We start from the raw sequence: 15,335 nt of genomic DNA, 5'->3' as shown, positions 1-15,335 counted from the left end.
TTTCTCTCACCAAACATAGCTCTAAACAGTTAGGCTTTTCATTTTATTTTCTGTTTTTTGTTGTTGTTGTTGTTTTTCTAAAAAAAAGAGTGATTTGGAGGGTAGATATTAAATGAATGCCATTTAAGCTTTCTTTCCCTCGATTTTTCTTGCTTTTTCAATATCCCAAGTCTAGTAGAGGTCTAGTATTAGCTCCCCGGAAAACCCCACAATCAGTAACTAAACACAGCACCCAGGCTTGAAAGATGGTCCTGGATTGACCATGACCTGTCTTACCATCTTCCCTTGGGATCAGATGAATGTAGTCTCCAGTGACTGCAGGGGAGCAAATATCCTCTCCTTCTGTAGCTAATATGTTGCCCTGCAGAAGTCAAGAGGTAGGGGTAGTCAGGAGTTGAAAGGCACTCTACGTTCCTATTCTTCCTCCTACCTAGTCTGCGAGCTCTGTTTGGGACAGGGACTGTGTTGACTTGATTACCTTCTATCACAGTGCTTAGAACAGTGTTTAGTATTGTATTTTGCTTTCCTGGAATTAGTGAAGCACTTACTATGTGCCAAACACTGTACTGAGCACAGGGGTAGGGCCTGGGATTCATAAGGACCAGGGTTCTACGAAGCTCTGCCAATTGTCTGCTGTATGACCTTGGACACGTCACTTCACTTTTCTGGGCATTAGTGCCCTCATCTGTAAAACAGAAATGAATATTTTTGAACCCCATGAGGGACAGGGACTGTGTCCAACCCTATTATCTTGTATCTAGCCCAGGACCTAGAACAGTGTTTTACACATAGTAAGCCTTTGTCCCTCACGGGGCTCACAGTCTTAAGCCCCATTTTACAAATGAGGTAACTGAGGCACAGAGAAGTCAGGTGACTTGCCCGAGGTCACAAACCAGACAAGTGGCAGAGGTGGGGATCATTCATTCATTCGTTCATTCAGTCATACTTATTGAGTGATTACTGTGCAGAGCGCTGTATTAACCACTTGGGAGACTACAATATAACAATGAAAGGAGACATTCCCTGCGCATAACAACTTTACTGCCTAGAGGGGGAGCAGACATTAACATAAATAAATAAATTACTGATATATATATATAAGTGTTGGGGGCTGGGAAAGGGAATGAGTAAAAGGAGCAAATCAGGGTGACACAGAAGGGAGTGGAGAAGAAAGGGGGGCTTAGTCAAGGTAGACCTCTTAGAGATGTGCCTTCAGTAAGGGTTTGAGGAGGGGGAGAAAAGTTGTCTTTAGGATTTGAGGAGGGAGGGTGTTCCAGGCCAGAAGCAGTATGTGGGTGAAGGGTCGGTGGCGAGATAGACCAAATCAAGGTACAGTGAGAAGCTTAGCAGTAGAGGAGCGAAGTAGTAGGAGATTAGCCAGGTGAGGTAGGAGGGGACAAGGTGATTGAGTGCTTTGAAGACAATGGTGAGGAGTTTTTGTTTGATGAAGACGTAGATGGGCAACCACTGGAGTGTCTTGAGGAGTGGGGAAACATGCCCTGAACGTTTTTGTAGAAAAATGATCTGGGCAACAGAGTGAAGTATGGACTGGAGTGGGGAGAAACAAGAGGTTGGGAGGTCAGCAAGGAGGCTGACACAGTAATAATAATGTTAGTATTTGTTCAGCGCTTACTATGTGCAGAGCACTGGTCTAAATCAGGTTGTCCCAGGTGAGGCTCACCGTCTTCATCCCCATTTTGCAGATGAGGTAACTGAGGCACAGAGAAGTTAAGTGACTTGCCCACAGTCACACCGCTGACAAGTGGCAGAGCTGGGATTCGAACCCATGACCTCTGACTCCCAAGCCTGGGCTCTTTCCACTGAGCCAGGCTGCAGTAATCAAGGCAGGATAAGAAAAATGATTGTATTAATGAGGTAGTAATTTGGATGGAGAGGAAAGGGTGGATTTTAGCGATGTTGTGAAGGTGGAACCGACAGGATTTAGTGATGGGTTGAACATGCGGGTTGAAGGAGAGAAAGAAGTCAAGAATAAAGTCAAAGATATGGAATATGGACATGTGCAACAGGAAGGATGGTGGTGATGGAAAAGTGATGGAAAAGTCACAGAGAGGACAGGGTTTGAGTGGGAAGATAAGTTCTGTTTTGGACATGTTAAGCTTGAGGTGATGGGAGGATGTCAAAGTATTCATTCATTCATTCAATGGTATTTATTGAGCGCTTACTCTGTGCGGAGCACTGTACTAAGCGCTTGGAAAGTGCAATTCAGCAATAGAGATAATCCCTGCCCACACCGAGCTTACGGTCTAGAAGCAGGTAGACAGACATCAAAACAAGTAAACAGGCATCAATATAAATATAATTATAGATATATACACATTCATGCCTTCATTCGATGGTATTTATTGAGTGCCTACTGTGTGCAGAGCACTGTACTAAGTGCCTGGAATGTACCATTCAGCAACAGATAGAGACAATCCCTGCCCAACAATGGGCTCACAGTCTAAAAGGGGGAGACAGACAGCAAAATAAAGCAAGTAGTCAGGCATCAATACCATCAAAATAGATAAATGGAATCATAGATATATACGTATCATTAATCAAATAAACATTATAATAAATAATATATTTATATATATTATTATATAATGTATACACACAAGTACTGTGAGGAGGGGAAGGGGGTAGAGCAGAGGGAGGGAGTAGGGAGAATGGGGAGGGAAGGAGGGGCAGAGGGAAAGGGAAGGATCAGTCTGGGAAGGCTCCTGGAGGAGGTGAGCTCTCAGTAGGGCTTTGAAGAAGGGAAGAGAGTTAGTTTGGTGGATGTGAGGAGGGAGGGCATTCCAGTCAGTGGTGGGATGTAGGCCAGGGGTCGACGGCGGCACCGGCAAGAAGGAAGAAGGAGGAGGCTAGCAGTGGCAGAGGAGCAGTGTCCTGGGCTGAAGAAAGAGAGAAGGGAGGTGTGGTAGGAGGGGGCAAGGAGATGGACAGCTTTGAAGCCAAGAGTGAGGAGTTTTTGCTTGATTCAGAGGTTGATAGGCAACCACTGGAGGTTTTTGAGGAGGAGAGTGACATGCCCAGAGCATCTGTACAAAGAGGAGCCGGGCGGCGGGTGAAGTATAGACTGAAGCGGGAAGAGACAGGAGTATGGGAGATCAGAGAGAAGGCTGACACAATAATCCAGTCGGGATATTATGAGAGATTGTACCAGCAAGGTACCAGCAAGGTAGCAGTTTGGATGGACAGGAAAGGGTGGATCTTGGCAATGTTGTGAAGATGAGACCGGGAGGTTTTGGTGACAGATTGGTTGTGTGGGGTGAATGAGAGAGTAGAGACAAGGATGACACCAAGGTTGTGGGCATGTGAGACGGGAAGGATGGTAGTGCCGTCCACGGTGATGGGGAAGTCAGGGAGAGGGCAAGGTTTGGGATGGACGATAAGGAGCTCCGTCTTAGACATGTTGAGTTTTAGGTGGCAGGAGGACAGTCAGGTGGAGATTCCTGAAGGCAGGAGGAGATAGGAGCCTGGAGGGTGGGAGGGAGGGAGGAAGAGAGAGAGAACAGGGGAGGAGATGTAGATTTGGGTGTCATCTGTCTAGAGATGATAGGTGAAGCCGTGGGAGCGAATGAGTTCACCAAGGGAGTGAGTATAGATGGAGAACAGAAGGGGGCCAAGAACTGACCCATCAAGTAAACAGGCATCAATATAAATAAATAGAATTATAGATATGTACATATACACACAAGTGCCGTTGGGCCGGGGAAGGGTGCAGAGCAAAGGGAGCAAGTCGGGGTGACACGTAGGGGAGGGGGAGTTGAGGAAAGGGGGGCTTGGTCTGGGAAGGCCTCTTGGAGGAGGTGGGCCTTCAGTAGGGCTTTGAAGCGGGGAGATGTGATTGGCGGATTTGAGGAGAGAGGGTGTTCCAGGCCAGAGGTAGGACGTGGGCCTGGGGTCGACGGTGGGACAGGCGAGAATGAGGCACAGTGAGAAGGGTAACACCAGAGGAGTGGAGTGTGTGGGCTGGGATGGAGAAGGAGAGAAGGGAGGTGAGGTAAGAAGGGACAAGGTGACGGAGAGCTTTGAAGCCAACAGTTAGGAGGAAATGGGAGACTGGAGAGAAGGAGAGAGATCAGGGCCGAAGATTTGGGTGTCATCCATATAGGGGTGGTAGTTGAAGCCATGGGAGTGAATGAGTTCTCCAAGGGAGTGGGTGAAGGTGGAGAATAGAAGAGGATCCAGAAATGAACCTTGAGGGACACCCACAGTTAGGGAGTGGGAGGCAGAGGAGGAACCCACAAAAGAGACTGAGAAGGAGCAGCCAGAGAGGTAAGACAAGAACCAGGAGAGGACAGTGTCAGTGAAGCCGAGATTGGATAACGTTTACGGGAGAAGGGTGTGGTTGACAGGGTCGAAGGCAGCTGAGAGGTCGAGGAGGATTAGGATGGAGTAGAGGCTGTAAAATTTGGCAAGGAAGAGATTATTGGGGATTTCTGAAGAGGGCAGTTTCTTTGGATTGAAGGGCCCAGAAGCCAGATTGGAGGGAGTCAGTGAGATCATTGGAGAGGAGGAATTGGAGACAGTGAATGCAGACAACTCGCTCAAGGTGTTCGGAGAGGAATGTTAGGACGGAGATGGGGCGATAAGTGGAGGGAGCCATGGGGTCAAGGGGTGGGGTTTTTTAGGATAAGGGAGACATGGGCATGTTTGAAAGCAGTGGGGAAGAATCCATTGTAGAGCAAACTGTTGAAGATGGCTGTTAGGGAGGAAGAAGGGAGGGGGCAAGGGTTTTGATAAGGTGTGAATGTGCAGGTGGAGGGGGTGGATTTTGAGAGAAAGCAGGATACCGCCTCTAGAGTTACTGCTGGGAGAGAGAGGAGAGTTGAAGAAGGGGCAGGTTGGGAGAGGGACTGGGGAGGGGAAGGGGAGATTTGGGGGAGATCATGCCTGATAGCGTCAATTTTCTTAATAAAGTAGGTGACCAGGTCACTGGGGGGCAAGGGATGGGGGAGGTAGGGGGAAAGGGTGTTTGAGGAGGGAGTTAAATGTCTGGAACAACTGGTGAGGGTGATGGGCATGAGGGTCAATAAGGGGGGAGAAATCATTTTGCCAGGCAGAGGAGAGGACAGAGTTAAAGCCTGTTAGGTTAAACTTGAAGTGAATGAAGTGCATCCTGATACCTAGATTTCCAGCAGCAGTTGTCTGTGGTTTGTTCACAAGAGCGAAAGAGGAGAAATGTGGAGGTGATCCAGGGCTGTGGATTAGTGGTACGTGATCAACAAAGGGATAGGGAGCAAGTGAGTTGAGTTCAGTAGAGAGGGTGGTGTTGAGAGCATAGTTTGGGTATGGTGGCTAAGTGGGGCATGATGAGTTGAGAAAATTGGAAGGGGTCAAAAAATTGGAGGTCTCTGTCGGGGAAGAGTACAGATTTACGGGGAGGAGGTGTGTGGGAGAGAAGACAACGTGACATAGTGGATAGAGCACGGGCCTGGGAGTCAGAAGGTCACGAGTTCTAACCCCGTCTCTGCCACTTGTAGGCTCTGTGGTCTTGGGCAAGTCGCTTCACTTCTCTGTGCCTCACTTACCTCATCTGTAAAATGGGGGAAAAGACTGTGAACCCTATGTGGAAGAGGAACTGTGTCTGACCCGATTTGCTCGTATCCACCCCAGTGCTTAGTACAGTGCCTGGTGCGTAATAAGTGCTTAACAAGTACCATAATTACCATTACTAATTATAAAGGCAAGTGAGGAGGTTGTGATCCCATGAAGGGATTTCAGAGTTGGTTGAGGGTAGAGATTGTGCAATGGCTGGAGATAATGAGATCAAGTGTGTGTCCGGGTTGGTGAGTAGGTGAGTTGGGGTGGCCCAGATCTAACTAACCACTGGCTTTTCAGGATTTTCTAAGGAAAAATCTTTCAGTAGATATTGAATATCCAAAAAGAAATCTCTGAAAACCTTAGGCTCCATTTTGCCAACATTGTGGTATTGGAGTGTGAAAGAAATGAGGATTTCCCTTTGGCCTTGCCTATGAATTCCTGTTTCTTCTATCACCAGTTTAACACCTTCTTTCGACTGCCCTAGCTCCTTCAACTTTCCATTTTGCCAACATTATGGTATTGGAGTGTGAAAGAAATGATGAGGATTTCCCTTTGGCCTTGCCTATGAATTCCTGTTTCTTCTGTCACCTGTTTAACACCTTCTTTCGACTGCCCTAGCTCCTTCAACTTTCCATTTTGCCATGTGTTCCCAAACACGTGTTTTTTATTTAGATTGGATTCATTTCCTTCCCTGTTTGATTCAGCAGGTGATTCTGCTCACCTCCGAGCCCACGTGTTGAGCCTCTTCTCACTGGAAAAACAAAAACACGCTGAGAAAAGACCAGTTCACACAGGAAAATTGTTTAGCCGGATAGCTCAAAGAATCATTCTGATACCCTGTTTATTTGTTCTGAGAGAAGTGGATCTTGAATCTCAGAGAACTATTCGGAAGGAAGTTAGGAAATTCCATCCACTGACCTCATTCCTTCCCCTCCGTTGTTTCCCCTTCCCTTTCTCTCCTTGCTTTTGTTTGTTTGAAATGTGGGGTTTTTTAAAATGTTTTTCAATGAAAGATGTAGAAGAACAGCTGGAGTTCCGCCGAAAATATCTTCAAAATAACAGCGAACTCCTTTTAAACCACCATTTACTGTGTGTTCCCTGGTTATTCAGCTAGAGCAAAACCGCTGAAGCTGCTTATCATTAAAGACCCAAAGATAAGCACAACAAAATTTTCCATACAGTTGAAAATGTTTTCCCAGGGGAGAAGCAGTGTGGCCTAGAGAATAGAGCACCGGCCTGGAATTCAGAAGGATTTGGGTTCTAATCCCGGCTCCTCCACTTGTCTGCTACGTGACCTTGGGCAAGTCACCTAACTTCTCTGTGCCTCAGTTCCTTCATCTGTAAAATGGAGATTAAGACTGTGAGCCCTTTGTGGGACAGAGAATGTGTCCAACTTGATAATATCTACCCCAGTGCTTAGTTCAGTGCTTAGTAAGTGCTTAGCAAATACCACAGTTCTTATTATTATCCTCTCCCAACACTGGCCATGTCTAACCAGTAAGTGTTTCAAGTAACTAAGGCCGACAGATACATTTTGGCAGCAGTTGTCTGGCTGGTTCCGTTGAAAACAATTGAAAAGAATTAACTTATATATTAGAAATTATTTATATTAACATCTGTCTCCCCATCTAGACTGTAAGCTCATTGTGGGCAGGGATCGTGTCTACCCACTATGATGTATTGTACTCTCCCAAGTGCTTACTGTAGTGCTCAGCACACAGAGTAAGCGCTCAATAAATACCTTTGACGATGATGAGGAAAAGGTTTTTTTGGTCTGAACGTGTCTTGATCATTTAGGCCTGATGGGGATCTGGCCCTCAATTCAAATAAAAGAAATAATAAGCATCCTTTACCATCACCCCATCATCGATTATTGCCCGCCGTACACCCAGTGATACCTGCCGTTTGGGAGATTGATTAATGTTTCCAATGCTGAGAAAAAAAATGATAAGTATAACTGTGGAATCTGTTAATAATAATATACCATAATAATAATAATCTTATGGTACTTGTTAAACTCTTACTCTGTACCAAGCACTTTTCTAAGTGCCGGGGTAGATACAAGTTAATCAGGTTGGACACAGTCCCTGTCCCACGTGGGGCTCACACTCTCAATCCTCATTTTACAGATGAGGTAACCGAGGCACAGAGAAGTTAAGTGACTTGCCCAATGTTCATTCATTCATTCAATAGTATTTATTGAGCGCTTACTATGTGCAGAGCACTGTACTAAGCGCTTGGGATGAACAAGTCGGCAACAGATACAGTCCCTGCCGTTTGACGGGCTTACGGTCTAATCGGGGGAGACGGACAGACGAGAACAATGGCAATAAATAGAGTCGAGGGGAAGAACATCTCGTAAAAACAGTGGCGACTAAATAGAATCGAGGCGATGTACAATTCATTAACAAAATAAATAGGGTGACGAAAATATATACAGTCGAGCGGACGAGTACAGTGCTGTGGGGATGGGAAGGGAGAGGTGGAGGAGCAGAGGGAAAAGGGGAAAAAGAGGGTTTAGCTGCGGAGAGGTGAAGGGGGGGTGGCAGAGGGAGTAGAGGGAGAAGAGGAGCTCAGTCTGGGAAGGCCTCTTGGAGGAGGTGAGTTTTAAGTAGCAGACGTGTGACAGAGTCAGTATTAGAACCCAGGGCCTTCTGACTTCCAGGCCCGGGCTCTAACCTTTAAGCCACACCAAGCACTGTGCTGAACACTGGGGCAGATGCAATACAATCAGATCAGAGCCGGTCCCTGGGGCACATGGGAAACGCAGGGTAAGGACTGCACAGTCCTACATGCCGTAGGTAAGTTCTGGGAAGGATGTGCCTCCCCAAAACAAGGATCGTCCAACAATGTGGAACTTCTAGCTCGAAGCTCCCCCGTTGCCTCTCCGATGTGTTTGTCTACACAGAGTTAGCAAGGGGCTTAAGGATATGGAAGCAGAGTGAGCTAGAGAGAAGCGGCACGACCTAGTGGGTAGAGCACGGGCCTGGGAGTCAGAGGACCGGGTGCTAATCCCGGTTCCACCGCTCGTCTGCTGTGTGACCTTGGGCAAGTCATTTCACTTCTCTGTGTCTCAGTTCCCTCCTCGACCAAACGGGTATCCAATATCTGCTCTTCCTCCTACTTAGACTTGGAACCCCATGTGGGACCTGTTTATCTAGTATCTACCCCAGCATTTTGTACAGTCCTCTCACAGAGAAAGCACTTAACAAATACCACAGGTTATTATAGATGGCGATGTGCCATGTAGGTCTGTCCTGATAGACTGAAGAAAAAAGTCAACTGTAGGGGAATTGCAAACCATCCAAAATAATACTAATAATGTTGGTATTTGTTAAGCGCTTACTATGTGCAGAGCACTGTTCTAAGCGCCGGGGTAGATACAGGGTAAACAGGTTGTCCCACATGAGGCTCCCAGTCTTAATCCCCATTTTACAGATGAGGTAACTGAGGCACAGAGAAGTGAAGTGACTTGCCCACAGTCACACAGCTGACAAGTGGCAGAGCCGGGATTCGAACCCATGATCTCTGAGTCCCAAGCCCGGTCTCTTGCCACTGAGCCACGCTGCTTCTCATACCCAGTCCAAAGTCGGGGGTACAGGAAAGAACATTCCTTTCTCAAGTTGAAGTTCCACCAAATCATCGCCCCTGGGTTTGGAGGAAAGCAGAATATTTGCATCCAGAAAAAACGGGGGTTTTTCTCCATGGACCCCAATTATTTCCCGGACTTTTCCAGATTCCAGTCACCGAATCCCTTTTTTCTTCCCAAACCATGGCCAGAGTGGCTTCCTGCTAACCCCTCCTTGTTTTTCACATTTCAGTTGTGGAGAAAATGGACAGCGTTACAGGCGGCATGGAGACGTCACACCTGCGATACACCGAGAAACTCACAGAGGTGGAGAGCGGCCTCAAGAAATTAGGTATGGGGAAAAATTCAAGACGGGGGCGGCACGGGCAACTTCCAGGTTTCCCACCTGCTTCTACTTTGCTAAAATGAGTAAAAGCTTTTTTTATAGCAGCATCATTTCGGTAAACTCAGCCATAGCAGGGGAAATATTTTGTGTTTCTGTTGGGCGTTTTACATTTACGGGCTGGTCGGGGAGCGGAGCCCAATAAAACTTTACTAGGAACAGTAAAATCTAAAGACCATCCGTTGTAAGAGGGCTCCTCATGCCCTGCGCTCCAAGCCCGCTGCCATGCGGGCTCACGGTCGAGGATATTTCAAATTATATCAGAAAAATATGAGGACAGAGCACGCGTAGCCTGGGTCGGTGGTCCTCAGGGGTGGGCCAGAGAGCAACAGCGGGGCTTGGTGCAACGAGCGGGGGCCGGGAGTCACAGGAGCTGGGTCCTAGCCCTGGCTCTGCCACTTACGTGCTGCGTGACCTTGGTCGAGTCACTTAACTTCACTGTGCTTCAGGTACCCCGCCTGTAAAATGGGGATTCAGTACCTGTTCTTCCTTTTACTCAGACTTTGAGGCCCATGTGGGAGCTGGGCTGTGTCTGATCTGACAGTGTGATATCTACCCTGGCCTCTAGTACCGTGCTTGGCACATAGTAATCACTTAACAAATGCCACTGTGGTTATTATTGTTATTGGCAGAGGCAGCTGCTGAGCATTTTGTTCTCCCTGGGGTGACCCCCAGATACTCTCCCAAGCTCTTAGTACAGTGAGCTGCACACAGTAAGCGCTCAATAAATACATTTGAATGAAGGAATGAATCCCTGCATGTTTTCTCCTGATTCTTTGGGTCTCCAGTTGGATGGTTGCAGGCATCCTGCCTCATCCCCCAGAGACCACCCTGGAGACGGCTGGAGTCCAGGTGGTATTTTTTGAGCTCTTACTCGATGCTAAGCACCGGGATAGGTACAGTACAATTGGATCAGGTCCACGTGGGGCTCACATCCTACAGGGAGGGAGAACAGGCTTTCGATCCCATTTTGCAGACGAGAAAAGCGAGGCCCAGAGCAGTCAAGCGACCTACCCAAGGTGGCACGGCGAGCGGCGGAGCCGGGATTAGCGCTCAGGCCCTCGGACTCCTAGACTCGTGTTCTTTTCGCTAGGCCACGCCAGTTTCAGTTGAATCGTTTTCCCCGCCGCCAGTCGAACTAAACGTCGTCTCCTTCCTCCAGGGGACCAGACCGGACAGAAGGCCGTGAGCACCAACTCGGAACTCTCCGGCTTCAGGTCCGACATCCTGGACCTGCGCCAGCAGCTCCGCGAGGTGACGGAGAAGACCGCCAGGAACAAAGACACCTTGGAGAAGTTACAGGAGAGTGGGGTCGCGCTGGACGACCGGCAGAGCCAAATGAAGGAAACCCTGGAGAACAACTCCTTCCTGATCACCACGGTCAACAAGACCCTCCAGGCCTACAATGGTTACGTCAACAACCTGCAGCAAGACACCAGCAACCTCCAGGCCAACCTGCAGAGCCAGATGCATTCTCACAACGTGGTCGTCATGAATCTCAACAACCTGAACCTGACCCAGGTGCAGCAGAGAAACCTCATCGGCATCCTGCAGAGGTCAGTGGATGACACCAGCCAGGCCATCCAGCGAATCAAGAACGACTTTCAGAACCTGCAGCAGGTCTTCCTCCAAGCGAGGAAGGACACCGACTGGTTCAAGGAGAAGGTGCAGAACCTGCAGGCTCTGGCCGCCAACAACTCTGCCCTGGCCAAAGCCAACAACGACACCCTGGAGGACATGAACAGCCAGCTGAACTCGTTCGGCGGCCAGATGGACAACATCACGACCGTCTCCCAGGCCAACGAGCAGAACCTGAAGGACCTTCAGGACTTCCACCGGGATTCCGAGAACAGGACGGCCACTAAGTTCAACCAACTGGAGGAGCGCTTCCAGTTCTTTGAGTCCGACATAGTCAACATCATTAGCAATATCAGCTACACCGCTCACCACCTGAGGACACTGACCAGCAATCTGAATGACGTCAGGACCACTTGCACGGACACCCTGACGAAGCACACCGACGACCTCACGGTGCTGAACAATTCGCTGGCCAACATCCGTTTGGACTCCACCTCTCTCAGGATGCAGCAGGACGTGATGAGGTCGAGGTTGGACGTCGAAGTGGCCAATCTCTCGGTGATCATGGAAGAGATGAAACTGGTGGACTCCAAGCACGGTCAGCTCATCAAGAATTTTACAATTCTGCAAGGTAAGTGGCATCTCTTGTACTAATTGGGACACTGGAATCCAGAATCAAGAAGCTTAGCACCTCCGCCCCGGTGCAAGACGGTAAGGTGGGAAAAGGAAAGATTTATAAACATGTTAATTCAGTTTCATCCAAGGAATAAGCTATTCCTTAATACGGTAGTAAATCGGGCACTTTTCGCAAAGCTACCCTACCTGTTTGAGGCCACTAGGGAACAGTTTAATAAATTGCCACTTCGGTGTGCTAGCTACATTCAAGAAACATCGATGACGAAAGCTCGCTGACACTGAGACTGGCTCAGTTCATGAAAATCCTGAAAAACTGAACCAAATTGGGTTTGAGAATCTCTGCTCTGCATGAGTCATGCCCCCATTTTTTTGGAATCAGAAAACCTATAAAAATCTTCAGTAAGTCACGATAGGGGCAAGTCACCACATAATTGCTTTGATGAAACCAATCTTACGAAGTCGGTAAAAAAAGATCAGCAGCATAAATGTAAAGCAAATATGCAAAATTGAAAAACCATGGCAAAATTATTAGGTTTACATCATACAGTTCGTTACAGCAAAACATACAATATATTTTTGCGGTTGCTTTTTCAACACAGCTTACATTTTAAATTACGGCAACGATGACCAGAAAAAAGTCCTATTTTACTGTAAACTGAATTCTACAATTATTCTTTGAAAAACCACTCAAAAAAAAAATTATTTCAATGTTCTGCTCTGATAATCGATCCTCTGGAGAACTAGTATATAATCAGCTTCCTGTTGCTGAATAATAATAATCTTGGCTTTTGTTAAGCACTGAGAAGTTAAGTGGCTAACCCAACGTCACACAGTGGGTAAGTGGCAGAGGCAGGACTAGAACCCAGGTCCTCCGACCCCCAGGTTTGTGCTCTTTCCACTAAACCACCCTGCTGAAACACATGGTAGCCTGACTAGGTTCCCCACGCTCTGCTCTCAGATCTCCGGCCTGTCCCAAGAGACCAAATGAATTATTAGAGCTATCATTATGATGGTATTTGTTAAACGCTTAGCATGTGCCAAGCGCTGTTCTAAGCGCTGAGGTAGATGAATGCAGGAAGATTTTCGGGGGGCGGGGAGGGGTGAGTCATAGGGTTCCTGCAAATAAAATCAGGGACCTACATGGAGAGGAAAAAAATATGTCTTCAAATATTAGTAATGAACTCGCCGAGATCTTTTAGAGAAGCTCTGAGGGGCAACATGGCTGAGGAACCGCGTGGTTTAGGAGGAGCAGCAAGGTTTAGTGGAAAGAGCACAGACCTGGGAGTCAGAGGATCTGAGTTCTAATTCCAGTTCCTCCACAAGCCTGCTGTGTTACCTTGGGCAAGTCACTTCACTTCTCTGGGCCTCAGCTATCTCATCTGTGAAATGGGGATTCAATACTTGTTCACCCTCCTAATTAGACTGTGAGTCCTGTGAGGGAAGGGGACTGTGTCTGACCTGATCAACCTGCATCTTTCCCAGCTCTTAGAAGAGTGCTTGACACAGAGTAAGAACATAACAAATATCATTATTATTATTACTATTATTCAATCAACCAATCAAGCATATTTATTGTGCACTTATTGTGTGCAGAGCACTATACTGAGCTGTTTAGAGAGTACAATATAATAGAGTTAGTACTACAATATAACAGAGTTAGTACTCACGATCCCTGCCCATTATACAAATCCATACAAAAGAGAGTCTTGCTGGGTAAAATGAAAACCTCAGATATTAGAGTATATTTTTGATAGCACCAAAGTCATTAATATGGTCAAAAATCTTTCACATCTTTTATCTCGAGAAGCAGTGGGGCCTAGTGTCATCCCTAAGTCAGGAGCGGGAGAGTTTCAGGTTGCAGCAGGTTTGACTCCGAGCTAAGCTAGAAGTGAGGAGACCAGGAGGTTGTGAGTTCTGTTTTCAGGTTGTCCAATCACATGCTCAAACACTTAAAACAAACTTTTCACCTCACTCCGTTTCCCCATCTGTATCCAGGCTGACGACACTGTCGAAAGGACTTTCCCTTATTCTGCTGTAGCCATTTTTTTTTCCAAAAAACAGAGTAAAAACACATATTCATTCAATAGTATTTATTGAGCGCTTACTACGTGCAGAGCACTGTACTAAGCACTTGGAATGTACAGTTCGGCAACAGATGGAGACAATCCCTGCCCACTGACGGGCTTACATATCCTATTAATCAATCAATGGTATTTATTGAGGGCTTACTGGATGTAGAGCGCCAAATTTGAGCATTTGGAAGAGTACAGTGTAATGGAGTTGGTAGACACGTTCCCAGCTCACAGGAAGCTTACGGTTTAGAGACAGCTTACAGTCTAAAGGGAAGAAATGACGGCCCAGAATTTTAGCCAGGGTGTCGGTACAGACTAGCCGGGCTCTGACTTCCTGCTTCGTTGTGTAGGATGGCCGGGAGGTTTTCCCGGGACTGTTGGGACCTGCCATTTCGGGGTGTCTCCAGAGACTGGAGCGGATCAATCAATCAATTGTATTTATCGAGCGCGTACTGTATCCAGAGCACTCTGCCACGTACCTGCTCTGTGTCCTTGGGCAATCACTTGCTTCTCGGTGCCTCAGTTACCTCATCTTTAAAATGGGGATTGAGAATGTGAGCCCCATGTGGGACAGGGACCGTGTTCAACCCAATTTGCTTGTCTCCACTCCAGCACTTAGTACAGTGGCTGGTGCACTCTAAGCGCTTAACAAGTCCCCCAATTATTATTGTTATTATTATACTAAATGCCTGCGGGAATATAACGCGACAATATAAAAGACATCTTCTCCGCTTACGGCGAGTTTACGATCCAGAGCGAAAGGCAGCCAAGCCCTCCTAATTAATTAATGTTGGTATTTGTTAAGTGCTTACTATGTGCAGAGCACTGTTCTAAGCGCTGGGGTAGATACAGGGTGATTAGGTTGTCCCACATGGGGCTCACAGTTTTAATCCCCATTTTACAGATGAGGTAACTGAGGCACAGAGAAGTGAAGTGACTTGCCCACGGTCACCCAGCTGACAAGCGGCAGAGCCGGGATTCGAACCCATGACCTCTGACTCCCAAGCCCGGGCTCTTTCCACTGAGCCACGCTGCTTCTAGGAATTCTGCCTGGGGCACAGAAGCTACCACTGCCCGGAAAGCTTCATTGCTGTTGGAATCTTATTTATATTATGTTTATATTTATTTCTATTAATGGCTGCCCCCCCCCCCCATCTAGACTGTAAGCTCGTTGTGGGCAGGGAAAGTGTCAGTTATATTGTACTCTCCCAGGCGTTTAGGACAGGGCTCTGCATACAGTAAGCGCTCAATAAATGTGATTGACTGAATCTGTGTGAAAGTAAGAGGGTTTTCTTTCAGTCCTGGTTCTGGAGAGTGAGTTGAGGTGTTTTCTAGAGCGAGAAGGGGAGAAAAGGGTCAATTTCAGTCTCTGTAGTAGCAATTTCAGTCTATTTAGCAGCAGTAGAGACTAATAATAATAATAATAATGTTGGCATTTGTTAAGCGCTTGCTATGTGCCGAGCACTGTTCTAAGCGCTGGGGTAGACACAGGGGAATCAGGTTGTCCCACGTGGGGCTCACAGTC

General features: G+C 47.3%; 1 protein-coding gene across 2 annotated transcripts in view; it reads left to right on the top strand.

Moving 5' to 3' along the window:
- The window catches only part of COLEC12 (collectin subfamily member 12), a 194,929-nt gene that overhangs the window by 154,821 nt on the left and 24,773 nt on the right, over positions 1 to 15,335 (top strand). For both annotated transcript variants that reach the window (XM_029066508.2, XM_039912125.1), the window contains 2 exons: positions 9,375 to 9,473; positions 10,687 to 11,733. In XM_029066508.2, coding sequence (XP_028922341.1) covers positions 9,375 to 9,473; positions 10,687 to 11,733 — 1,146 coding nt within the window. The remainder of the gene's footprint in view (positions 1 to 9,374; positions 9,474 to 10,686; positions 11,734 to 15,335) is intronic.

Source organism: Ornithorhynchus anatinus, chromosome 5, assembly GCF_004115215.2.
Source record: "Ornithorhynchus anatinus isolate Pmale09 chromosome 5, mOrnAna1.pri.v4, whole genome shotgun sequence".
NCBI lineage: Eukaryota > Metazoa > Chordata > Mammalia > Monotremata > Ornithorhynchidae > Ornithorhynchus > Ornithorhynchus anatinus.
Note: the sequence above shows the minus strand (reverse complement) of the source record. Positions and strands in the feature narration are given on the sequence as shown.